Here is a 26,972-nt window from a genome sequence, read left to right as displayed (position 1 = left end):
CCACACCACAAAAACGGTCTCCTCTTAACAGTTAAGCTCTCCTGTGTGGTTTCCACCGAAGGAGCATTAAGCTGGAGCAGTGAATTAGGGGGTTGTGTATGAAGGGGTACAAGGGGTAGAGATCTCGTGCCTTTTCCTGAGGGATTTTTTGTGCGTTAACACTGATATAATGGTGCCTGGCTATGACAAAGATGAGCAGCTGAGAAATACATGTAATAAATAATGCACATAAACACGCAAGATCATTTCTAAGGGAAGTAAAGTGGAAGCCAGCCTTTTTAGCTCACGGCTAATGTGGTGGAATAATAAAACTCCTTCTGAGATGCTGTTGTCTGGCTTGACACGCTTTGTTTTTCTCCTTAACAGGGGAAGTGTTCTTGCAGATTAAAGGCCCGCTAGAAAACACATATAAAATCTATTGCTATCGCCATGATGATGCACACACCATGCTGGAATCCTATGAAAAGGATGAAGAACTGAAGCAGCATTTAAGAGACTGTGTACAGTCCTTAAAGTAAGATCTTTTCAAATGATGATTTCTGTCCATAGTCAGTTGCCTGGCAGGGAACATTTTAAATGGATGTAGATGAAAGGTCCCCTGTAAATCCAGAGTTTTATGAGGCTTGCTGGAAGCTCTGGCTTATGCTGCTTTCATGAAAAGATGACAAGCCAGGGGCCGTGATTAGAGTTCTTTCTAAGATGGCCAAAAATAGTACATGGAAAGTTGTTCTTCCCTTAGCTTCAGTGCCCCATACTGGCAAAAAAATGCTGCATCATATCATGGGCTACTGGGAACACCTTGCCCAGCTCCCAGGAAACTTGCTGCTCCTGTTTTCAGCAAATCTATTGCCTGAATTAAAATAGCCTGTAACAGAGCTATTCACATGCACTGGTGTTTCTGGGTCCCTGTTGCACCGCCCCAGGGACCTGGAGTGGCTGTGGGTGCTGGACACCTCATGATGGGAGTATTTGAGACCGATCAGTGTTGGAGCAAGCTGCCAGGTCCCACCACTGGAAGGTGCTATGTGCCGTCAGCTCCAGTGCCAGCCCCTCAGGGAAGTGTGTCAAGAACTGGGGGTACCACAGAATAATGGATCCATCTTTCCTCCAGTGTAGCTTCCTCCTGCAGCCAGTCGCAGGAACCAGCTCATCCACTCGATGGATCCCCTTGCCCCCGCACTTTCCAAAAGCACCGTCACACAGAGCTGTCATGAGGGAACGCACCATGGTCTTTCAGATCAGAGGTCTAGCTCCAGCTCCAGGAAAGGCCCATGCTACATGCTTGTGGGAGAGATGTAAAGCTGTCACAAATAATGCAGCGTACATCAACAACTGGTATTTCAACAACACCCCAGTTAGTGATCAGTCTGCAGAGGTGTGTTAAGACGTAGGAGAAGTATGTCCAAGTGAAATCTGGAAGGAGTGGTGGAGGAAAATATTAACAACCTTAAAAGAAAAATGTTCACCTTGAAGACAGATTATGTCGAAAATAAGGCTTATTTTGTGAAACATGTCCAGTTATTAAATACATAACAAAGTATATGTGCAGGGTACTTAGGTTTTAGCTACGTGAGAAGTTAAAGAAATAGATATTCATATCAACTCAGGCTTTCAGGCTAAGGGATGGCCAGGTATCTCCCCTAAGGGGGTGTTTTAGTTGCTGATGCCTACAATATTCTCTTCTGGCTAATCAAGAGAAGCCACTACTGTCATTCATTAATCCCTGCTGCTGAGGCAAGGGGACATGGAAGGAAATAAAGATAGTGTCCACATACATGCTAGTGTGGATGCTGCTACTTGAGTTCTAGAGCCGGCAAGAGGAGCTCCTGTTCCAACATCACAGCTGGGATTTGTGAAGGATATTTTGTGTTGGGCCATTGTAGCCTTTGCTAGCAGGAAGTGACCAGGCCTTCCTCACAATGAAGCCATGTTTTGTCTTGTTCTTTCCTGATTAGACTTTAAACAGGAACCGATAAAAAAATGCACTGGTGCATGTATACTATGCTGTGCTTTTCCCCAGTGCCTAAACACCGCAGCCAATTCAACTACTAAGACCTGAAAGTGCACACCCAAATACAGAGCTGTGGGCACCTAAATCTGTTACTACTGACTAGAGAATACTTGCCCTAGGAAGAAAATTATGCAGCATTTTTACGAAATAAGTTATAGGCTGTTTTCCATTGTGAAGACATAAGAAGTGCAGGGGCTGGTGACTATTCTGAAAAATGTTTATGTCTTAAATAATTCTTTTTTCTTGGAAACAATATTTTTCCATTTTTAAAAAAAATTATAATGGCCTAACATTACTAGGGGCTTCTGTTTCTCAGCTGAGTAATATCTGCCATGTGAAAAACAAGTTCTATATCAGAAGCAATTTGAGAGTGGCACTCTGCACATCTTTACAGACAAATCAGATTTAATTAGCCATGCTGAGATTCCTATTCCTCCTGTTGACTGAAGAGGAAAAATTCCATCCCAAAATGTAGGTGTCTGCCTTGGAGACATGTGCAAATCCAGATTCTGTAGAGTCCACCGTTACAGCAGTGATTATGCAAACGGGGGATGTTGTTTACTAGCTTAGCCAAAGAAATGCAGCTGGTAAAAATGAAAGGATGCTGGCAACTACCTGCTCTGCTTTCAGCCTGAAGTTGCTTGGTCAACTATTACAGGGGCAGAGGGACATTATAAGCACGCCAAGTGCTGACAGTGCAGAAGCTATGAAAGCACCAGCTTCCAGATGCTCAGTTAGGCACCGGTGGGCAAGGAGATAAGAGTTCAGGCAGTCAAAAAGCAGTGGCTGACAACATGATGTCAGGAAAACCTAACACAGAGACTGAGCAACATTTTTGTTCTCTTGCATTTGAGTGAATTCATACCATAAGGAAAATATTCTATGCACATGTTTGCATGTTTCCAAACTACAATTGTACGTTCCTGCTGCTTTCAGTATATGTATCAAACACCATCCTCCTCTGAAGAGGTTTCAGTTGACATGTAGCCTACAAAAAACCTAACAGCTTCTTTGATTCTGTATCTGAAAAGGCTGAAATATATTATTTCTCATTCAGAAATACACTTCTATTTAAAGGGAGTAGACAGGAATGTATGTAAAGTGTAATAATGATATGTTTAATGTTACTTTTTGTATTAAAGACTTGATGTTATTTACCGTTGTTGGCACAGTGACCCAAACTTCCTTCTCTAACACTGTTAGGATAAGACTGGGTGTCATAGCCAAAGCCAGGTTTCTGACAATCCTTTCTCATTTGGGGCTGTCCTTACAAAAAGATACAGGGCCAGATTCACCAGTACCCTCTGGTTGTTTTGTGCAGTTCTGCTGACACATAGCAGCCATAAACCTAAGCTAACTGGCCAGTTATGGCTGCTCTGTGTCACTGAAGTGTATCTGAGAATCTGGCCCTCGATCTGTATAAATTCTTTTAGGAGAAATCTAATATATGTTTTGTTTTCTTCTCTTTTTCAGAAAGATATATGAGGAAGAGTAAGTACTAGAAGCCTTTCCTACATGTAAAATAATCTTTAAAATATCTATAATTTATCTTCAGTATGCTTAAAACTGTAGATGTGGCAATTTTAAGAACACAAGCCTTTTGTGTCGGTGTAACCCATAGATTTTTCCAGGACATATGTGATAAAGACTCTCAGTTTTAATTTTCCTAAGCCTATCTAGTTTTATAATTACTACTGTACTAGCCTGCCGTATCTTTCAAAACTTATGGTTTATGAAGCTACTTAATTTGGTTACTAATTGATTCAGACCCCTTTATTATCACTTCCCTGTCTCATAAATGTGCTTAGAGAGCTCTGAGGTCTGCAGGAGTGCATGTCAATGGCATAGTGTCAGTCTTCAAAACCCAGACACTCTGAAATCATCTTGCAGAGGCCTCTGTAGACCTGCTAGAATATGTCAGGTTCACAGGTAAAGCTGTTTCTGAGGTGATGCCCCTTTCGGTAGCCCTGTATGAAAAGTCCACCTTAGGATATTCCCTCTGACAGTGGCTGGAAGAACGTGAGAAAAGAACAAACTCATTGCAACACTTTGCTAGAATACTCACCCAGACACTGAAAACTTGTGGCTAAAGGATTTCTGTGCCAAATGTGACATCTTTGAAAAGCTGTAAAGGAGTGTTTACCACAGCTGCAGCTTCTGGACATCCAGCAGGCTGGGATCATTGAAATACAGCATCTCTTGAAGTTACCTGTAGGGAGAGGTCAGAGGAGGGGTTAGCTGAACTGAAGAAAATAATTACAACTCCAGACAGAAATGTTAAGAGAGAAAAGGGGAGCCAGTGTGCTCTGTGTGGGTAGGAGAGGAACATCTGTAAAGCCAGAGAATCTGTTAATCAGTCAGTCACACATCGTAAGTAAAATCTGTGTAAAATACACTTTGAAGGATTTGCATGTTGGAATTCTGCAGTTGGGGTTTTCAAGTTTTAGACTATGATAGGAAATAGTTTTTCTGCATTTTGTTTTGGTAAGGGACATTCTTGTATACTCCTGTCTCCCAGGGAATAGGGCTTCAAGAGGAACAAAATATCTAGAGAGTCACAATAACATCATGTGAGAAAGCAACATGTGTGGAAACAGCACAAGACTGGCTGCTCTGCCTTGTGTATCCCGATCAGAAATGAACGCCTAGTTTCCTCCTTCAAATGGCTTCCAGTGGAGTGTAGGATACAGCTAACTTTCTGAGTTTAAACTGGCTTTTATAAAGCTGTGCAGAGCGCGATGAGCCAGGCTTAGCTGTGGGACCCTCCCTGAGCTTGGCTGCTTGCACAGTGTGATGGTGTTCACCTTCCCTGCTGACCAGCAGGGCACTCAGAAATGCCATCACCTGCAACTCAGCTTAGAGGTTGCAGAGCCTCGGCAGCCCTTGGCCAGGACTGCACCCAAAAATCTGGTTCATGTTGAACTGGAAAATACAGTGTAACTCACCCTCAGTGGTCTGTGAGGTTGCTGCTCCCAGACTGCTTTTGATTCAGCCATGATCAGGAAAACAATTACATGAATACCAGACAGGGCTGTCCTTTGCTAGCAGCTCAACAGGTTACATTCTGCTTGGCTTAACAACTGTGCAGCCTCAGTGAATTCCCTGGGTTTGCCCGAGAGCCTTACAGCGCAGTGAATTATCTGCCCTACATGCCTTGTACTAAAATGAACTCACGCACAGTAAACCACGAAGCCCGAGAATTTAAGCCATGCTGCAGCCTGTGGTGCCCACACACCATTTCAAAACCACCAAGCTGAGTGTGACACCAGCCTCAGCCCTGCGGTACCACATCGGCTATTGTGTTTGGCACTGGACCCAGCTGCTGGGTAATGACAGCGAGTGAAACGAGATCCTGAATCGCCTATCTTTGCATAGCTCACCACCCTGTGTGTTTTAAACAGGTGGGAATCCTTCTGCATTTGTGACTTTGTTTTGAGGAGGGAAGGAGGAAGGAGGGTATGTTGTAAAGCTCACTGCAGTTAAGCCAGCTGCATTTACTGCAGAGCTACAGTGCTAATTTGCAATGAGATTAGTACAGCTACATGTGACCTAGAATACTTGCTAAACTCACAATAACATGGGGGGAAGGCTGAAGGAGCATCACAAATGAATTATCAACTTAATTTTCTGCACAATAGATGTCACAAGCCGTTACTCGCCTGTTTCGGTTGCGTGGCAGGGCTGTGTCCTGCCCCGGTGCCCAGGTGCATCCTAATGGGGCACACTGCAAATGGGACTCATCCAGGGAGAGTGGCTATCATCAGCTAATCTTGCTGGGGAGAATTAGATGAGTTGAACTTTGTGGCATTTCGTGCCCCAGGGAGTCATTATCTTATAACAAACCTACTATCTCTCAAACCATATTGCAAGACTGTGTCATGCAGATATGCGAACAGAGGGCTGTTTATCACTTGGGCAGCTGTCCAAAGTGCAACTATATAAAGAGAAGACACTTGAAGATTTTTCCATTCATGAGGCAGCTTTATAGATTTGCATTCATGGGGCTTTTCAGAGAAAACAATAACAATTTAAGATTTTTTTTTTCATTATTGCTGCCAGAAGCTGAAAAAAGGGAAAATAGCTCTCTATTTAATGTAGGATACAGGGAAAATGAGGGGGATTGAAATGATGAGAAGGTTTGGGGACATCAAGAAGCCTTAAAAGGCATCTACTGTTACATTTTTTTTCGTGCAGAACTTTTTTACAGATAATGCCTGTGTGAGAGAGATGGTTTAAATATGCAGATGTCTCTTCTCAAAGGCATTCAAATTGTTAATTAGTCAGCAGTAAGGATTGGCTCTTGTACTTTTTATACATATAAAAGTGGGAATGAAAGCTTTTTTATTTTTCTCTTTTACTCTTCCTGCTGCACAAAACAATAGATGTCAGCCTGCAAACCCAAGTGGCTGTTCCCTGTTTTTTGTACTTTCCTTCTACATTGCGTTTGTTATTCCATCTTTCCATATGCAGAAATCCTTCTTTGCCTAGCATTAACTCTTGCATGGTTCACATCAAGCAACATTTTTTCCCTCCAAAGCAGCCTTTTCGGGCATGCAAATGGGAAGCTTGCTCGGTTTTACTGCCCTTCACACTGTTACCGACAGCTCATGCTCAGTTTCAAAGGGGAGGTCCGTGAGTCGCAGGTGGTTTGTGCCAGCACTGGTGCTAGATCACTGTCTGGACTGCTCAGGAGTGTGCTGTAACAAGGGGAGACAAGGGACATGTCTATCCCGCTGCTGGAGCCTCACTAGCAGCTGGCCCTGGCCCTCGGGCTTGGTCACCTGGTGTTACCTAACCCGGGGAGATCCAATGTTTCTACCAGCCGTGTGGATGGTAATGAAGGCATGTGTGGCTCCGTCCTGCCCTTCCCTGTTTTCTTCCAGGCTGTTGTGACAGCCTTCAAAGTGCACAGCCTCTCCCCCTTCAAGCCTAGAGAGCGTGAGCAAAGCTTTTGTTGAGAGCGGAGCATGGATTCAGCTGGCTGGTAACTGCCTTGCATGGGGGCCGGAGAGCTCGGGTGGCCTGGATGGGCTGAGCCGTTTGGGTGCCTGGGGAAGCTGCTCCGCTGCCCCCACCAAGCCAGTGGGGCTCGAACCTGGAGCCACAGAGCATCCCTGTGCCAGTGCTGGAAGCTGTGACTTTCCTACCCTCATTCTGCCACCCTAGGCAGCTGCCTGCTCTGCCTTCATGTAAAGTGACTTCCAGCAGGTTGGATCAAGCCTGGGTGAACATCCTGTATGTTCAGCATTTCTCCAGGCCAGATCTGGCACCTTTGGAAGCTCAGATATCCTTAGAAATAACCCACTGGCAGACAGCAAAGAAAAAGCACAGGTGAAAGACAGTAAAACTTGAGGGTGGCTGTGTCGAGCTGGGAGGTGGTGTGAGAAGGGATGCAGCCCTGACCATGAACGGGCGTCCCATTTACTTGCAGCAGAGAGATGTTGCAATTTTAAGCCTGAGGGGCCGGAGGAGGATGTAATAGCCTCACTCAGACAGTTTCTCAAACTTCCTGTTATTTGTTCTTCCACCTACCATCTCCCTTCCTGGGTGTTTGTGGTGTGTAAGTTGTACCGCATGCACCCTCAAGACCGAGTGGGACAGTTTCAGAGGTAATGTCTAAGCAATAGTCTAGAGGGTTGCTGAAAACACAGAAAACTCAGACCTGGTATGTATTTTTCATTGAGGGGGCGAGAGGAGGGTTTCGTTTACAACGGCCCTTGTTCCCTGACAGATGTAGCTTATTTTTTTACTTGAGGGGTAATTGTACTTAAGTGACTATGACTCAGTGCAAAGCACTGCTCTGGTTTTGATGTTTTCTGTAGCTGAACGTTCAACTGAAGGATATAAAAGGCAGCATGTCTAAATGACTAGACAGAAATAATAAGTTTTTGTCTTCAAGGAGTTTCTCCTTATGTGACAATTTTTTTTTGTATAAATTATAGAGGAAAGCCAAATCTCACGGACATGGGATCCCTGATGATCAAACCAGTGCAACGGGTGATGAAATATCCCTTGTTACTCTGTGAACTCTTGAATTCAACTCCTGCTTCTCACCCTGACCACAAGGTGCTACAAGATGCCCTTTTTGCTATGAAAAACATTAATGTGAACATCAATGAACTTAAAAGGAGGAAAGACTTAGGTAAGAAAAAGGCACAGTAAGTTCTGTCTTTTTAGGTTTGGGCTGGCAATTATAAGACAGGTTTCAACTCCAGTCATATCGCTACAACAGCTTTGGCTGCTGCTAGCCGAGCTGTGTGATACACTGGGTTTTAAGAAGGTAACAGATGCCTTAATGTCACCTGTCCTCATCCAGCTACGTTATCTGACTGGTAACTCCAGAAATACAAAAATGATGAAAGAATTCATCCTTGTTCATTGTCCCTAATGCAGTTGCAAACACTGCAACATAATTAAGATGCAGTAATAGCAATACTTCTTATAGACTTGCCACATTGAAGCCCTAACTTCATTCTTCCCAAGGCTAGTGTTGATAACGGGTTTTTCATCATCTCAAGCGTTTTCACACAAGATTACAGCAGGTGACATCAAAGTGTCTGCTTTCAAATGGTTTCATATTTGTGTGCCTGTCCCTGTGAAAAGCCCTGCAAATACAGATTATTAGTGTCATGAAATTCTCTCTCTGCAGTGCTGAAGTATAAGAAGAATGATGATGATGAAACCCTTAAAGAAAAGTTTTCCCGACTGAATATCCACTCCATTAGCAAGAAATCCAAGAGGGTCACCAGTCACCTGAAATTACTGACGGGGGGAGAACCTCAGGTACTTACTCATCCAACTGCTGATTTGCATTGGCAGCTTCAGTTCTGCTTTTGCACTGGGCATTTTTAAAAACAGGTTGGAAATGGAGTTTGTGGTGTTGCTTTTTTTTCTGCATTTTTTATAAAGTCTTTTTCTGACTGTCACAGAAGACAGGAAAGATCTCTGTGATTGAAATAGAAAACAATGTAATGTGTTCTCCACCTTTTCCTTTATTATCTAAGAGTTTCTCAAACTTCTGATCTTCACCAGAGAGGAAGTGACTGGTAGTTTTGTAAAACTGATCCTGAGTTCAATGCTTTGTGGGCAGACTGGCAATAGTCATTGTCGGTGCTGAGAACGTGTCCAGCCTGTCTTGCTCTGCAGTGTACCATTCAGGTTCCGAACACACGAGGAAAATGAGCACTGCTTCGGATTAGGAAAGGCCATGGTGTGTGTAAGGACTTGGAACTGTCAAAACTACCAGAGGCAAAGAGCCCTGTGATAAGTCTGATGGGTGTTGGGTAGCCAAAAATAAAACACTCCTTCATAATTTCTAGGTTGTAATTCAAAACCTAGCAGGATAAACATTTTCAGGAAAGCTTAAAACTAAATCTCAAAGAAAATCAATTACAACTGACCTTGAGAATGATATCCAGTGCACCTCACTGCATGAGATGGCTGATTACACAAGGTCACTTGCCTTTCTAGATGTGACTTTACAAGCTATGTGCCATTTTTTCCTAGTTTGTTTTTTATCAGTGGTTTCCCCCTTTCTCTGACGCAAACTACCCACATTTATTTTTTCTGTTCATTTATTTGTACAGTGGAAATTTTTGTATTCAGAATGGGACACCAGCAAGGCTATAAAATCAGAGGAAAACAGGGAATTAAATTTGATTAAGGGGAGATGTGATCTTTTTTTCTTTAGAAGCTTGGTTTTTTGTTTTTGTTTTGTGTTTGTTTAAGCTTAAAACATCTGAGAATTATTTTAGAATCTCCTGCTTAATTAGACTAAGTTCCCAATTCACATCTCTGAAACATGCTGTGACCCTTACAGCAAGACAGCTGAAGACGAGACTTGAGATTTCTCAAATTCCTCAAGTAAAAGGTAGGCTGGAATACTGAAATAAACGTATTTTCAGGGTTTTTTTTTCCAGCTAGCATAAAAAAAAAAGTAGTACAAACCTATTTCCAGCGACTGAGGTCTCCGGCTGAGGCTGGCATGGCTGTAGAGGTAACAGCGCCCCCTGCAGCCTGCCTGCGGGAAAGCGCTCCGGCACCACAAAGAAGCACCCAGGGGACTAACGCCACGACATCAAAAATATCTTACAATTTTCACCCCTGTTTCCTCAAACGGATCAACAATATACAGAAAATAAAGAGTTCTGTTGGCACACGTAGGTGTGCTTGTAATAAAGCAACTCCCTCCTTCCACAAGGATTAAAAGTTAAATTCTCTGTCACGTTGCCCCGTGCCTTTGACTTTTCTTGGATTAAAATTAGAGTTTGGGAGAATTAGGGGCTGACCCGTTCTGTTTGCAAAGGGAGGAGTTCAGGGAAGGTTTGTTGTTTTTTCAGCAGTGCTCTGGATGTTTCTTTCATTAGCCAGGCTCTTCTGGACTGCCAAAATAACAGTGCAAACATCTATTTTAGGTGAAAGATGAAACTTTTAATAAGGAAGAAAAGTTGTTTCGAAGTTTAGAGAAGACTGTGAAATTGTGCACGAAGAACATTTCGCTCTCCTCACAACATCTACAGGTGGGTACAGGCCTTTTTTGAAACCTGTAACCACAAACCATGTCCATAACCAGTTTAGCACACATTTATGCCACTGGTTAGGCAACACCAAAATATTTATAAGCAGGCCTGTTTACATCAAGATATTAAATAAATGAGCTGTGCTGCTGCTGCATTACTGAGCCCATGGCAAAGAAGTTTTGAAGCCCACACTTCTGGATTTTCCCCTTTGCACAAGCAGGCTCTACAGAGACCCACAAGCGCAGTACAGAAAAGCAATTGCTGTCTGGTGGCACAGTTAGGACTTTCAGTCACTGTGTAAAGCTGTCATACGGGTCAGGCACATCTGCTGCAGTGAAGCACCAACTGCTCCTCATTAAAAATGGAAGAACCGAGTTGCAGCCACATGAATTAAAATGTCCTAAAATACATATCCTGGATGTGAAGAGTCCTTCCTAGATCCTGCTGCTAGGTTGTGTTAAGGGTTTGCATTAGGTGTATGAAGTGCTTAAGTGCTGTAAATGTCTTTGCTTTAATCCTCTTCTCCCAAGATGTCTGTTCGTTTGCAACTTACCAACTTTTCCCTCTCGTGGACAAATTGCCAACTTTGTAGATGGCATGAGGCCCTTCAAAGTGTGCGCAAACCAGACACAAAGGCTGTGTGGGAGGTGGGTAAGATCAATAGCCAGCTGGCCAGAGCTTATTGCAAGTGCACCTCATTTAGTTCAGCAAATAGGGGAAGGCCAGTGAGCTCAGCCGGCAGGAGTTGTTGGCTGGAATGGTGTTGACAACTCCTTATCCAAAGAGATGCACACTTCATTAAGATTAAAACTCAGAGTAAGTGAAGTACACTGCTGTAGTCCTACTTAGTCCTCCAGAAGAGGCCTTTGAGGGTGCATGGGTCTTGAGCTGGTTTCTTGCTGAGGAGTAGCTAAGTTCCAGTGGGACATTCACTAGGTTGGGGCATAAGTTTTTCAGTTGAACATTAACAACTTGATTCTTACATAGTTTACACTGAAAATAGACAAAACAGGAAAATATTATTACAGGAAACAATCCCACAATGGCTGGCAACTGCACAGCAACTGCACAGGTGTCACAGATGGAAAATATTTCTGATTCCATCAGTATTACTGCAGTATCTGCATGAGTGAATGCAGTATATTAAAACAGATCATAATGCAGTTTCATCTTCCTACAAACTTCTCATTTAGGATTCCATACATCTGGCTGCACAGAATATAACTGGGCTTCAGGAAATCTTGCAAGACAAAGATGACAGTGTCAACAACTGTTTGAAAAAACAGAACAACACTGCAAATCTCTGTGAAGACCTTGTAAGTTTATGCAATGTCCACTGTTACACAGCTATCTGTACGTGTGAGAAAACAGGGCTATGTGGGAAAGACAGGAAAGAGCAAAAACATAGGAATCCATTGGGAAAGATGAATGGGTTTTTTTTGTTCAGTTTCTGTAAGAAAGAAGATAAAATTCAGTATAAGTGCACTGTGTTTTCCCTAGAAGAGCTAAAGAAAACTTTTCAATCTAAATTCCTGGGTTTAAACTACAATCTTTGTGCTAAATTGGCGTGTTTCATCTAAGCTTTAGACAAGAGCAGCAGATCTTTGCTTTGCTACTTTTGTTACCAACACACAGTTTTAGAACAACTTTTGTGATCTTTGTTGCACTCATGAACTATTAGCTCCTGGAATCACAGATTTGTGAAAGTCCCAGCTGTATTTCAAATAAGTTACTATCCTTCATACAGGGAAACCATGAAAAATGTGAATATAGCCCATAGGAATTAAAAAGCAATTAAAAAAATAAAAAAGGGAATAGTTTTTCAACTAGTCTCTTGCTTTCAGGGTCCAAGTAAACTCTTAATGCCTGGCTCTACTAAGATAGACTAAAATGTCTCTTCAGAATGGGGAAGGCTGCTTCTTCAATTTGCCTAGGCTGGAAAAATTCAGAGGTGGAGGTTTTCCTACACTTTTCTAGGTTTGTGCTGATTAAAATACAGACATTCGATCCTTTCCAAAAACCGCAGAGTTTGCCAAGAGACAGAAGGATCTCTGACAGACCCCATCCTCTGAGATAATGACAGGGAAGTGAGATGTTGTATTTCATTTCCTCTGAAGTCCCTGCAGTTGAAAAGAATCTCAAAAATTAATATCAATAATCAGAAAGATATTTTCAATGTCTTTACCAGAAATAACTGCATAAAGTGCAGAGGAGTACCCCTCTATCATTGCAGAGGTGAGTGTCCCCAGTATGGAAGATGCCCCTATATTCAAAAACATCAAAGAAGAGAAGAAGCCATTCAACAACAGATGAAACAGAAAACTTTTTTTCAGAAAAAAATTTGTAACTCCTATTGGCTCATGACCCAGCTATTCTGAAGGTCTATGTAATTAAAAAAAGCCAAAAACCCCAAAACTTAATCTTATTCGTTTTTAACTATACATATTGTTATTAACCTTGTTAATTTCTACTTTTTATCTATTTATTTCTGTGTCTTGGATTTCCAAGATTACAAGGATTCTCTATCCTATCTGCGAGGTTTTTTAAAAAAGCTTTTGTCCTGACATTGCACAATGAGTTGATTTTCTCACTGAACAACCCATAGCGTTATTCATATGTTGTCCTGAAAGGGTATTATCAAGGGAGATCTCAACAATGTGCTCAGGTTAGTATTTTTATTCCTTTGTGCATTTGTCAATAATGAATACCTTCCTCTCTCATTATATTTTAGGGCAGAAATCCACAATGGCCTCTTTTATTCCAGAAATCAGGTCCAGCAGCTTGGAAAAATTGTTTTCTTAATTTATCAAAAATTGGTTTTCTAAACACAGCCCAGTTTTTCAGGTGGAAAAGAAGTAGGAACCATCTAGCCAGTGTACATCATCTTGGCCTTGGAAAAGCAATTCTGGTGCTAGGATGGCTCCATCCTCAACTGTGGTGTGTTACAGAGGGCAGAAGGACAGCTGCTTTCTTATTTTCACATTCAACCCAACAACTTAATTCACATAGGACATCCAAGAGCTTCAACATGATGATGAGTTTCACTCACTACAAGCCTGTGCTGTATTTGAACAAGTGACTTACAACAATAAATTTTATTTCATGCAATATTAATCCCTTGAGACAATTAGAGACTAATGGAAAAGTCTGAGAAAGACTTTGTTTTTTTACCAGGTGTCTAATTTCGTTGATTACTACAGATAAAACCAACAAGCATAACATAATTTAATCAAATCAAGTGATTGTTTGTGTTTGCTTAAACAGGAATTGAGTTACAGCTGTTTCAGGGGCTGTGTGTGTGTGTGCAAAAAAAAAAAAGCTTTGATAGCATTCAAGACTGCAAGACTGCCATTTAACAAGACTCCATTGCCTCTAGAGTGTATAGTGGCATGGGCCTTCCAGTGATGGAAATCCCAGTTTTATTGGACCACTTCACCAATCCTTGTCCAGTTTTTCCTCAGCAGTAACATGCTGAGGGCAGTACCTCAGGCTGCATGCTCCAAGGGACCATTACCATTACCAGACACTTTATGCTGCAAAACTATTACCTGTCTTTTGCAGTGCTGTGAAGGAGATTCTAACTCCTGCTAGACCCTTGAAGCTGCCTCTGACAGCAATGCTTTGTGAAGAGTAGCTAACAGATTGCTTGATAGGCTGCCTTCAGGCTTAACCTGTTACTGGGTCTGAAGGACTGTCTGATACAAGTAGGTCTGTTTTATACCTTTCCAGATGGCTCAGCTGGACAAGCTTGTTTTGACTCCTCTCTCAGCCCTACAAGCCTTGTTTTCAGGCCCACAGAAGCTCATCCAGAAGCGCTATGATAAGTTGTTGGACTACAACAGTTACCTTCAGAGGTCAACAAGAGAAGAGCTGGACCTGGCAAAGAAAGACTACGAGGCTCTAAATGCACAGCTAGTGGAAGAACTTCAGGTATTCAACAGAGCAGCCAAAAAGATTGTGTTGAACTGCCTGCATTGCTTCATCACCCTCCTCAGGAATATTATGTCTGCAGCACTTCAATCAAATTCTGCTGTGGCGGTACCTGTTCCAGTAAGTACATTAGAAACAGGTGTAGGTCTGCCTTTATTTTCTTTTTTCTTTCTGTTTGATTGACTAAAGTTATGTAGGACGCCTACCTACAATCTATACTGATTTTGTTTGTTCTGCTTAGCACAGTCAGGTTTGTTTTTTTTTTTTTCCCTTGCAAGCTCAGTAAAAGTTAAATTCTGAGCTCAAGTTTTGTCAGGCCTGGACTTTCCATTGAGAATGATCCTAATGCAGCTGTTCCAGCTGTTACACTGATAATAACAACAAGAACATCACAGTAAGGCAAAAAGGAGGGAGCTGCAAGCATTTTAGTTTTTGTTTCTTAGCATTTACCCTGAGTAGCCCAGAAAACACAGGAAGATCAGTTCTAAGAAAGCACGTGAACTGTTGCTGCTAGACCTGCAGTGTCACAGATGATGGCAAGAGAAACAAATTCGGAGATCTGATGAAATAACTTCTGTGAAAAGCAAATTGCTTTTAAACCCAAAAATGTTGCAGAAGCTCCTGCAGACATGTCTAAGCAGTAAGGAATAGCTTCATCTATGTTGGCTTTTTTACAAAGTTCAAACCAGTTCACTTACGTAGCCAAAGGTACCAAAGTCTGAGGTACCAAGGTCTGAGTTACGCAGAAGGGCATTAGTTCCTCCAGCCCACTCTACTCTTTCTGGGCACTATGATCATTACCTGAAGAATGAAGCTGAGAAATTATTCTTAATTTGTGTGAAAATCACAGCGTTTCAGTTTTGCTGTACTTCTGCCTAGAGGACTTGAACCCCCTGAGAAACACAGCTGCAATAATCCAAATCCACTCACCTAGATTGGAGCAAGACTCTATATAGGAAACTTACCGTAGTGAGGCAATTCTGGAACATTCCTTTCCATCAAGGCCCGAACATAGCATGTTATAGTCAGGGGCAGCTGAAAAATTAAGAAAGCAAGATCAAGATCAAAACATAGAGCTGAGCTGCTTAATGGGAAAATGAAGGCTTTCCTGCATGAAGAAATTGCATCCCTGTAATTTGACGATTTTATGTTTTGAAAGCTGTTGTATCAAGCAGTTTTCTATGAGGCTCTGCCTACAAAATTACCTTCTTTTTCTATTTTATGTTTACATCAGCAAATACACTTGTGGTTAGGCACAAACCAAAAGCACTTACCCATTGCCACAGACAGAGCTTCATCACACTCAACAATTTTTAACCTGGTGGCAGCACCTACTTGCACAAACACGCAGCTGTGGGGTAAGCTACTCCAAGCCTTGCAGCACATTGGCCACTCTGATAGCTGCTGAGATGCACATTTGCATCTGAAAGCAGGTGGCTCAGTAGCATAAGTGCAAGGCTGTTCATTTTCATCACTGTTTAGAATATTATTTGGTGATTTAACTTAAATTAGTATGTCTTTTAAATCTGATACCAATCAAACTTTCTTTAAGCAAGGACCGACCTTTTCTTCCCATCTTGTACTTAGCACACTACGGCTCTGCAGAAAATAGCAGTAACTTGTCAGATTTCCTGACTCTTAGCATTCAGCCCACTAAACCAAATCTGCTCTCTCAAATCTCCTTACCATTTTGTTCACGTGATCTAACCCACCTTTGTGTTTGCAGCTGTCTTCCTCAAGCATCTGTGAAGTGCAGAATCAGTTGATGGAGGAGGTTCACAAGCTGAATTTTGTAAAAGAAAACAGCAGTGCAACCTTTATTGAGAGAAAATTGAGCTTTGAAAAAAAAAAACCTGCCCCTTCTCTGGTGAGTACTACACATTTGATTTGGGTATGAAGCATCCTCTTTTGATTGCTTTTGATTCAAATCCATTTTTAGGCCACCTAGAGGTTTGGGCTTGGTCTCTTCATTGGGACTCTGAATCAGGTTGTTGGAATGAAGCTCTTCCATTGACCAGTAACCTCTGAAGATTTTTCACTCTTTTTTTCATGTTATTATCTTGAAATTCTTTCTGATTACCCTTAGGTCTTTAAGCACATGTTAAGTCTAAGGTTGTATATGTAAACTCCGATTACATCTTTGTTAAATACTTCTACAGTGCATCTTAGTCTTCTAATTCAGAACTTTTTTTTTCCCCTCTTCTTCAGCTGTGGTTACGTGTACTGGTATTTACACACATTTATACACACATACACTCCCACAGCTGAAGATTCAAAAAATCCACCAGGAAATCTGTGTCCCCCTGGTTCCCAGTCTTATTAGACATTTCCAGAGCTTTCAGGAGTCTAGTTTACACCAAGATAAAACCTCAAGTGCAGATTTAAAGGAGAAGCTGAAGAAGCTGTAGGATCCATTTTATCGTCAGTAAGGATTCTGTGGTATGTTAGGATCACGTTGATGTGCGGTACCTCCCTCCCTGCCCTCTAACCAAGCTCTGAGTGAATATGCTTCCAGCAGTTAATGGCACCTTGCCCTTATTTAATGATGCAATTTCACACAAAAAGGCAGACTATTTGGGTACCACTTGATTTTTCTGCGTTAGCATGCAAGTTGCTATGTGACCTTAGCACACTTCAGCAGATTTTTGGATTATGCTTTTTTTTTTTTTTTTTTTTTTTTTTTTTGTGATATTACATAGGAATTCAAAGATCATTGCTATGGAAAACCAAGCAAATGACAGTTCACATACAGAATAGGCCTTTATCAAAATTCCTACATTTCTTTAAAATCTACCCTTTATTGCTCACCTATTAATATTGCAGTTGGACAGGTCCTTGCTGCATATGCAAAGGAGGTTTGGTTACATACAGCTGCGTAAATAACTCCTTGATCTGTGTGTAGAAGTGTAGGGTCCATTGCCACACGCAGCATACACTTGTTTTTGTGCATCTGTGTTGCTCTAGAAATGGCCTCAGCATTATTCCCAGTGAGTAGTATTTTTGCTTTTCAGCTTGAACCCACACATCAAACAGAAGGCCACAGGTCCAAGCTCTTGTCTACGTACAGCACAGAATTGCTATACCAAGCTAAGCGCAAGTGCAATGCCACACAGGAATTTGATATTGATTTACATGAAGGAGAACTGGTGGCTGTTGTGGAGCAAAAGGACCCCTTTGGAAGTACAAGCAGATGGCTTGTTGACACAGGAAGTAAGTTCTCTGCACAAACATCCCAATAACAGCTTCCCTTTGGGATATTGATTTCTTTTCATTCCGGCCCCATCTGTTTGCCTCTGTCATACTGACAGCTGCATAAAATGGTTGGTTTTGAAATGGTTTTAGCAGTATTTTGCTGCTTATTTTCTCTTTTTTTGTTCTGGTGTCTAGTCCTTAAAGGGTATGTGTATTCCTCCTTCCTGAGGCCTTACAATCCAGTCAAAACACAGAAGGACTTAGCAGAAAACGGCTTCGGTGATGACGATTTTGATAATATCAGCCTCTTTGTCTCTTCACGGCCCTCTGCTGACAGCAGCACAAGAAGTCAGGGGCACAAAAAGAGTGACAGCAGCTCATCTCTTCACTTCTGTGAAAATCCCACAGCTAATGGCACAAGGACCGATGCTTTTCAGGATACGGATGATCACCATGTAAGTATGATACATGCTGTGCCTATCTTCTCATTGTTCCTACTTCAAATCTAGAATTATACTACTTGTAACTTCAATGGTTTCCTTTTACACTAGAAAAGACTGGCACTAATCTGTCAGTACAACATGGGAATTCATTATCCTCTGTTCTTTGCCTTTCTTAAATTGCTATAAGGTAGGAAAAGATTATCAGTTAAACCGTGAATTGCCGTCCTGTGTCACCTAAAACACACTGTTGCAGTACCCCACCCCATGTACAATGCCTCAAGGTTCTCCCTATGGAGCAGGAACCTGCAAAATAGCTCAGTTTGGAGGATTTTTTCCACTTAATGTTGACAAGAAAGCTGTAGTAATGCCGATCAGCAAGGCACAGAAATGACCTGTGTGCCACATTTGAGTACTGGAGCTTTAGGAAAGGTGATTATGCCTAAGGAAACCTTGCTGGAAAATTCTCCATCCAATCCAAGGCAGCTTGATGCGACAGAAACAGGCACTTGGTGTGAGCTGAAAACCTTACTAGTGTAGTAAGGTGATGACGTCTCAGAGCTTGGTTTATTCCACCCCAGCAGAATTTTCCAGATCCTTCAGTTTTACTTTTTATCTTGGCCCTATTCATTGTAGTCTGTCTAGCAACTACAGACCATGTAGTTGCACACTGGTTCGTTTATGTTATTACACATTTTCTGAATACAGAATTCACACTAATACACACTGACAGGCTAAAATGTGGCTACATGTCTGAATTCAGCTTTTTACTTTTGTGGCTTTCCTTTTTCAGACCTTCTATGCTGTTTATGCATTTCAAGCAAGAAATGATCAGGAACTCAGCCTTCAGGAGTACCAGAAGGTTAGGATACTTCGGTTTTCTGACCTAAGTGGCAATAAAGAATGGTGGCTAGCAGAAGCAAAAGGTCAGAAGGGATATGTACCATCTAATTATCTCGGGAAGATGACATACGCGTAGGAACAGACAGGCCCATTGAGCCAGTTTCTCTGAAGTAGACAGAATAATCACCTATTACAGTTTGCAGCAAGCAATGGAAACTCACAAGTGAATGACAGAAGCCATAGTATCTGGTACAGCACACAGATGATATTGAGAACCTCCATCCTCCAAAAGCCATCACCTTGTCAAGACATTGAGGTGGAAACATTCAATGGGAAGACTAATTCTGATTAACATCATGAAGAGCTTTTCTATTACCCCATAATTTTCTCTCAAAGCGTCCCACATCAAGAGTGAACCTACAATTACAAATTGCAGCTAAAATTACATTTTTTCTTCCATGATATTTAGCAAATAATATTCAAGATTAAGAGAATTAGCCTTGAAAATGGACAAATTGAAGTCTTCCGGGATGCTGTAGTTCAGGCTGAATTGTTCCTGAACTGCTTTCTCAATGAACATAGACAATAGACACATCCTAAAACTTGAGCTTTTTTGTTTGTTTTCATCCTTAGCCACTTTTGTAATGAACCTTTTTCTCAGTGGAGATTTTTGCAGTAAGAAAAGAAAAAAGGGTTCAATTTTTGTAGGAAACATTTCAATTTCAAACCTACCAAATGTGGTGGTGCCAATGGGTGGTTCCAGGGAAGAAGATATGTTTAGTTCAATATGGAAATGGAGGGAAGGAAAGAGAGGGCACAAGAAACAGGTACTGTGAAATAAAGATGTTACAATTTTCAAACCAATTACACAAATACTTTATACGGTACAAACCAGTTTGTAGCAATATGAAATTGCCCCAGGTTTGCAATTCCACATACGTCTCCACACTAATGGCTTTATAGTGCAAGATCTGTGAAGTGAAACAAAACCCGTTTTATCAGACTTGGGACATTTATTAAAATGAGAAAAAAAATAATCCAGCAGTGCCTTTCAATGAATATTAACTGCCTATCTGATTCCTTAGGTCAGATACAGGGATCATAACACATAGTGAATAAGCTAGGACTTAAGATGCATCAAAATTTTTCTTCCAGGAAAAAAAAATAAATCATCATTCTCAAAGTTCCTAATGCTAGATTGGACGGTGAAGAATGTATCGATGGGCTGATTCACTGTTTGCAGAATTCAGAGTCAAAAGCCCTGTATTTTTCTAAAGTATCTTCAAAATGGTTGAAGCTATTTTAACAAGTTAATATAGTTCATGTTGGATCTTCAGTGAGCATACAAAGCAAGAAATCCCAAGGAGGATCTGAAAGTCAAGTGGTACTTCTTTAGGTTTACTGACTAAGGCAATCCTTAGGTCAGGCTGGTGCCCTACACTTGAGCTAGGCTGAGCAGTGATGTACCATCTCATTGCTATTACCATCAATAACTGAGTGTTCAGTGCAGTTGATTTCAATACAGCAATGCCTAGGTCCTCCAGTGGTAAGTGAGGACCTTCTCATGCTAAGCATTGCAAGAAGGACACAAAAAGTATATGCCTGCATCAGACAGTGTAACTGAAGGTAAATTCCTGTCAGGCATTTTCTGTATTCCTGCATAATTGCTTATAACTGACTGTCTATTAAAATGGAAACACTATTAAAGTTAAGGGGGGTGGTGTGTGTGTTGCTGATCAAGGGTATACAGAAATTGTTCTAAAACTTTTGTATAAGTTTCTGCTTCCTATAGTTGAAGTGTGGAGTATGAAGATTAAATGATTCAAAACCCCTACTGAGGTGTAATAGGAAATCACTTGTCAGCAAAGAAAGGATGAGAAAAGTTAGGGCAGTTGACGCAAACAATAGTTTTTGCTACACTAATGAACCTACTTTCATTTTCTTCAGTGTCCCAAATTTTGGTATTATTTCCCTAAAAGGTAAAGCAAGTTCTCAATCTTGCTCAGAAGTTCTTAAGTTCTCAGAGATGGACTTTCAGAAACTGGTATGTGAAACTCTGTGAACTACTGCAATCCAAAAAGCAGTGATAACAGATAATGTATTATTTTGCATAACTGTACATCACCTCACACACTTAAATTCTGCTGTTTCCACAGCAAGCAAAAAAGATTCTAATTACTTTTATTAATGGATGTATCTGTTTTTATGGAAAACTTTGCCTATAGTTAAATGAAGAAAATAAAGCTCTGGAGAGGGAGTACCAGCTTGGAAGAATGGACTGAAAGACTCTCCTCTACTAAGCTTGCACTGCTTTGGCTTTTGTATTTTAAGATTATGGGGAAGATGCACACAAGAAGCTTTTCAGTATGTCTTAACAATATAGAATATTTTATTTGGAGATGATCTATACTTTGCAATAGTTGAAACAGTTTTAGAAATGACTGAATTATACTTAATAGGCTTAATGCAGTCATGTAAGCACAATGATGAAGATTTGTATTTCAGACAGTGAAATTCATTGAAGGCAAGAGTCAGGAAAAAAAAGATTCCTGAAGTCTTAGCTCTGAGAACTCAGCTCGAGTCATAGGGAGAACTCTGATTTTGAGTGTTGGGTACGTTCCCTGTGAAAAATCAGGCTCTGTGAAGGTGTCTCAAAGTGTAATCAAATGCTGCTCTCCAGAATATTCACTAGCTATCCTGAAGTAACAAGGAATGAAGGATGAAATATACTGGAGCTGGCAACCTATATTTCATTGAACTTCTGTGAGACTTGGAAACTCCTTGTAGGCCATATGAAACCCCAGTGTATGGTTAGGACCCATAATAATTTTTATATTGTGGGGTAATTTGTAAATCTTTATTATAGCCTTGTAACTTGGGATCCAGGAAAAATGTAGTGCTTTACTTCATTTCAGAAAGTCAGAGTTTTAGCTGTTATAATGTGATATTACAGATATACTGCAAAGTTTTATTTTTGTTTAAGAGATGAACGCAAACCACAATTGCTCTTTGAATCTAAATCCTTCCTAAATTAAGGAGATTTACAACAATTTGTATCAGGCTCAGACAAATTTTTGTTAAGCTTTAAGTACTAGAAACTGAGCTGTTAGGGCTCCAGAAATTCTTAAGAATGCGCAATGCTTTTCAACTGTTTCTTTAATGTAGAGAAGGTTACAGTACTCTAAGAGTTTTCTTATTCTGATTAATGACAAAACTAATTTTTATTTTGATTGAAGCAGGGTCAGGCTGCAGTTTAATGGACCCATCTTGCATTTATTCAAATATGCATTTTACTTAATTGAACCATTGTAACAACAAGCATGTACAAGTACTTCCAAGATTGGGTCCACTCAAACTGAAGTGTTTCTTCATTCAGGGAGTATTTTTAAGTGTTGCCATTGATAACCTGGAACCCAGAAAACATCCAAGTCAATAAACAGCAGTCTCTGGCTCTGACCTCTGGCACCTGCGTGCTTCACCATCTTACCTCTGCTTGGATGATGCCTGTGAACTTTAAGCAAGGATTCGCCTTTTCAATGCAAACACAGATTGAAGAGTTACTCCTGACTTTTCATCTTAGGAAGCTTCACTGAGTAATTACATCCTCCAAACACGAAAGTATATTTTTGCTGTCATTTTAAGATAGCTTGTAAAAATGCAGATATGTGAAGTGGACCTAACACCTGCAACAGGAAACATAGCCATGACAATCCTTGTGCCTGTGGATCTATTACTTACAATTCCTCTTACAATACTGTTTGTTCAAAAATGGTGAAAAAATCTTATTCTAAATTATTGTAATAATAAAAATCTATTTTCATAACGATCAGTTTCTTTTTTTTAAACAATATTTTTTCCAGAAGCAGAGCTTTATATGCTATCCAAGATCTGCCTTCTATTGTGAACTATAAAAAGCATCACTGTAAAATTAGCAGAGCAGAGGAAACAGGCAGTTGCCTCAGGTAAAACGCTGCATTTCTACCATGCATCCTAGCTTATCTATCAATATATTTTGTCAAACACTATGAAAATACTGAGTAGATCTCAAAATACACTTCAAGTTTCCCCATGCAGCTTAGTCCTGTTCTTTTCTAGCTGCTCCTGAGGCTGTGACCATTATTTACTGCTGCATCCAGCCAGAGGTCTGTCACGAGTTGTAGTAGATAAAAGCCTGTGTTACTAAAATAAATTACAGAACTTTGTGTTACATCTTTCCTCTTAGATCCAGGTATCGCCAGCACCCCCTAACCCAGCCAGAAGGAAGACTCATGGAACCAGAGTAACCTATTGTTTTAAATTACCAAGGGTATCAGAATTTGGGCATCAATGAAAAAATGTATTTAAGTGGAAGTAAAACATTACCATACTGATTTATAAGATAGATAAGGAAAGTCAAGTAAGTATTTTTATAGTAAATCCCAGAGCAGTATGGTTTGGGGATAGAAAAACCACAGGACTATTTTCCAGTTATTTTTTCTAAATATGAGGTACGCTTCTCATAAATCAGAAGGGCCTTTCTTCTTTCTTCCCTGTACTAGATTCCTTCCCCTGACGTGCAAATTCAGTCAAACAATCCTGTAGAACAGAGTCCTTTCCTGAAAATACAGTTGTTAATTCCATCCTAACTATAACTTCAAAGCAGAAAGCAACTGTTCCCTTCAACCTACTGTTTTGCAGCAGTGCCTACCTTACATATTCAACTAAACAACTGATTTAGAAGACCAGGTCTGTGCTGTAAATCCTTCCTGATATAATACTTCAAAGAATCACAATCCTAACTGACATTTTTTTTACCAACAGAAAGAGACTTTGTTTCATTTAGGAAGCTGGGAAATTTACAGTGGAAGAAAGTCTTTTGGCGTTACAAATTGCAGCTCTTTTGCAGATTTTGCTAACACAGTAATATCAGCAAGTCCAGCTAGACTTGGCTTTATTAGAAGGAAAAAACCAGACACATATAAAAGGTATAGTATAAGTTATTTTCTTCTAAATGATTAGGAGATAACCTACAGTCAACCTCTGCCAGTTACAGATGTAAAACCATCAGGATATACTTGAATCAAGTCTCAGAGGTATTTTAAACGGCACTAGCTACCACAATTTAAAAACAAAGGTGAACTTTTTCTGCTTTGTTCACCCCATACATGGTGCCTAAAGTAACCTGCACTGTTCCTATGTAAGATCCTGAACCCTCTCAAGCAAAACTCTATGTATATTCATCAGAGGCAAGATAAAGGCAGCTAGCATCTTGAACCTTCCTGTGGGAGCAGGTTTTACCTACTAGAGTGAACACTTTACATAGGAATGCTCTAGCATTAAAAGAATCTATCTTCACATTCTACTTCATGGCATTAGCAACATTCTGATTAACATTCAGGAAGAAAATATGCCTTCTGTTTGCTAATGGAAACTGCTGCAGTGTCTTTTCCTACTATACCACCATTCAAAACCTTTTGTGCTAGAGAGGAAGAAGGATGGGCTGATCATAAAGCAATAAAAGTTGTGGATTCCTCCTCCTCATGCTGTTATTTTTATATCGTCCTGGAAGCTGCAGGCACTACAAAGACAAAGGCTTTCTTTTTTTCCTCCGCAGGAAGTAAGAGTTGAAAAAGTATGCAAATTCTCCAGGTAGCTGAGGCAATCCTGAGTAAATGAAACTATTCTTTTAGATGCTTAAGAAACCTTAGCCTAAATCTTAATTGGGGAGAACAGAGAGATGTGGGAAATAGGTGATGTATCAGCTTCACACATGCTTAAAATACAGGATGGCTAAGAAAAGCTGTAGCTTTCACCTACCTATGAAAGTCTGTGTGGTAGGCTGAGCTTAGCTGGATGCCAGGTGCCCACCAAAGCCACTCGCTATCACTCCCCCTCCTCAGCTGGACATGGTGGAGAGAAAATAAGATACAAGTCTCATGGGTCAAGGTAAGGACAGGGAGAGATCATTCACCACTTACCACTGTGGGCAAAAGAAACTCAACTTAAGGAAAGTTAATTTATTACCAGAGCAGGATAACGAGAAAATAAGAACCAAATCTTAAAAACACCTTCCTTCCACCCCTCCCTTCTTCCCAGGTTTAACCTTCCTCCTGATTTTCTCTACCTGCTCCTCCCAGCAGCGCAGGGAAACAGGGAATGGGGGCTGCGGTCAGATCATCACATGTCTCTGCTGCTCCTTCCTCCTCACACTCTTCCCCTGCTCCAGCATGGGATCCCTTCCATGGGAGACAGCTCTCCATGAACTTCTCCAACACAAGTCCTTCCCCCTTCATGAACTGCTCCAGCTGTGCAGTCCTCCAGGAACAGACTGCTCCAACATAGGTCCCCCCCAGGGGCACATGTCCTGCCAGCAAACCTGATCCAGCACAGGGTCCTCTCTCCACAGGTCCTGCCAGGAACCTGCTTAAATATGCTATCACAGAGGCACTACCACTGTCACTGCTGGGCTTGGCCTTGGCCAGCGGTGGGTCCACATTGGAGCCAACTGGCATTAGCTCCATCCGACACAGGGGAAGCTTCTAGCAGCTTCTCACAGAAGCCACCCCTGTAGCCCCCCTGCTATCAAAACCTCGCCACACAAACATAATAGAGTCTAAGCTGATTTCATGTTTAAAAATGCTACGTTCACCACAGAAGAAATGGAGAGAGGATTGCAGACTGCTGGTCACAGACAGCAAGAGTCAAGATAATTTTCTAGCGCTCAGCCTGAGCCAGTTCTTGTGAGTCAAACAACCTGGAGCAGCTGGAACAAAGAGAGGGATCACAAGCTGTGAAGAACAGCTCAGGGGTGCAAGTGGAGAGCTGAAAGACCTGATACTTTCTCAACTACCTGTCTTAGTCATGGTGGCAAGCATAACCTATGGGTGGCTGGGACAGATTTGAAGGACTATAACAGAACCCAGCAGGATACATGGAAATAGCTCGAGGGGCACTTGCGGTTGCAAGAGCTAGGTCTAGTCAGGAAAACGTCACAGATGCCTCCACAGGAAGCTCCCGAGAGGCAGTCACAGCGCCTACAAACTTCCTTTGTAACAGCATCTGGGCTAAACGCAAGACTGCTAGGGCTGGAGAGGGCTTGTGTTCTGCAAAGCGAAGACAGACAAAGCTGATCCCACACAAGGGCCTGAAAGTGGGAATTTAATGTATTCAGCTTGAACAATACCCACACATACAAATTCCTCTTTCTCCTCCCTGCCCCCATTCAAGCTCATTATATCATTAGCACTTAGGCAGAGGACCCAAGATGCCAGTAGGATACAAATCACCTTGGACACTACTGATGCCTCAATGCACCTGTGTCCTGGCACTGCTTCTCTCTTGTAATAATCCCATGGAATCTGCTTCATTTGCTCCTGGAACTGAGACACTAGCACAGATACACCAGTTCCCATAAAAGCAAAACATGAACGCTCATTTTCACACAGGGCTAAAGAAATATATTCATCTCTCTGAGCAGTCCTTCCTATTTGAAAGTCTATGCTATTACGAATACTGTAACAGCTAACATACCTTACATCAGTATTTCAGACACTTGCAAATCCACAAGGGAACTAGTAGAGGAGGAAAAAAGGAAGTCTGTGAGTTGAGGAGAAAGGAAGACAGTTTCTGAATACTTCTACCCCCTGCCGAAATCAAACAAACCCTTCATCCCATGGATGCTATGGGAGGGACAGTGGTGTATTAGGATCCCAGTTCTGGGTTACATAGATCCTAATACTTGGCCTCCCAAGTTCCAGAGCCTGGCCTTTGTACCTTCAGACACTGTTGGCAGGCTAGCCAACCTGAAATCCAAGCAGGGAGCTTGCTACAGGTCTTAGATTAATATGAATCTGACACTGTGCCACATCAGAATTGGTGAGGTGATCTGTAATTTTTTCCTCCAATTACAACTCAAGGGATAAAACAGGTACCATAATACAGCTGGTTAATATGAGTCTCCTAGCATTTCTTTGTGAATGTATTTTTGCAGCCAGGAGACTGGAATTAGCTTCCTATAAGCTTAAGACTCTTCTAAATCTCTAACATGTCCTGGCCCTT

At 41.3% G+C, this 26,972-nt stretch overlaps 1 protein-coding gene across 1 annotated transcript in view; it reads left to right on the top strand.

Moving 5' to 3' along the window:
* ARHGEF38 (Rho guanine nucleotide exchange factor 38) overlaps positions 1 to 19,597 on the top strand; it is a 38,879-nt gene extending 19,282 nt beyond the window's left edge. The window contains exons 4-14 of the mRNA XM_080374080.1: positions 367 to 514; positions 3,485 to 3,502; positions 7,954 to 8,153; positions 8,661 to 8,794; positions 10,426 to 10,530; positions 11,724 to 11,846; positions 14,260 to 14,580; positions 16,187 to 16,327; positions 17,472 to 17,670; positions 17,848 to 18,107; positions 18,886 to 19,597. Coding sequence (XP_080230206.1) covers positions 367 to 514; positions 3,485 to 3,502; positions 7,954 to 8,153; positions 8,661 to 8,794; positions 10,426 to 10,530; positions 11,724 to 11,846; positions 14,260 to 14,580; positions 16,187 to 16,327; positions 17,472 to 17,670; positions 17,848 to 18,107; positions 18,886 to 19,071 — 1,835 coding nt within the window. The 3' untranslated portion in view covers positions 19,072 to 19,597. The remainder of the gene's footprint in view (positions 1 to 366; positions 515 to 3,484; positions 3,503 to 7,953; positions 8,154 to 8,660; positions 8,795 to 10,425; positions 10,531 to 11,723; positions 11,847 to 14,259; positions 14,581 to 16,186; positions 16,328 to 17,471; positions 17,671 to 17,847; positions 18,108 to 18,885) is intronic.
* Positions 19,598 to 26,972: the final 7,375 nt, after the last annotated feature.

Source organism: Falco punctatus (genome assembly GCF_963210335.1).
Source record: "Falco punctatus genome assembly, chromosome: 1".
NCBI lineage: Eukaryota > Metazoa > Chordata > Aves > Falconiformes > Falconidae > Falco > Falco punctatus.
This window is presented reverse-complemented; position numbering and strand designations above follow the sequence as displayed.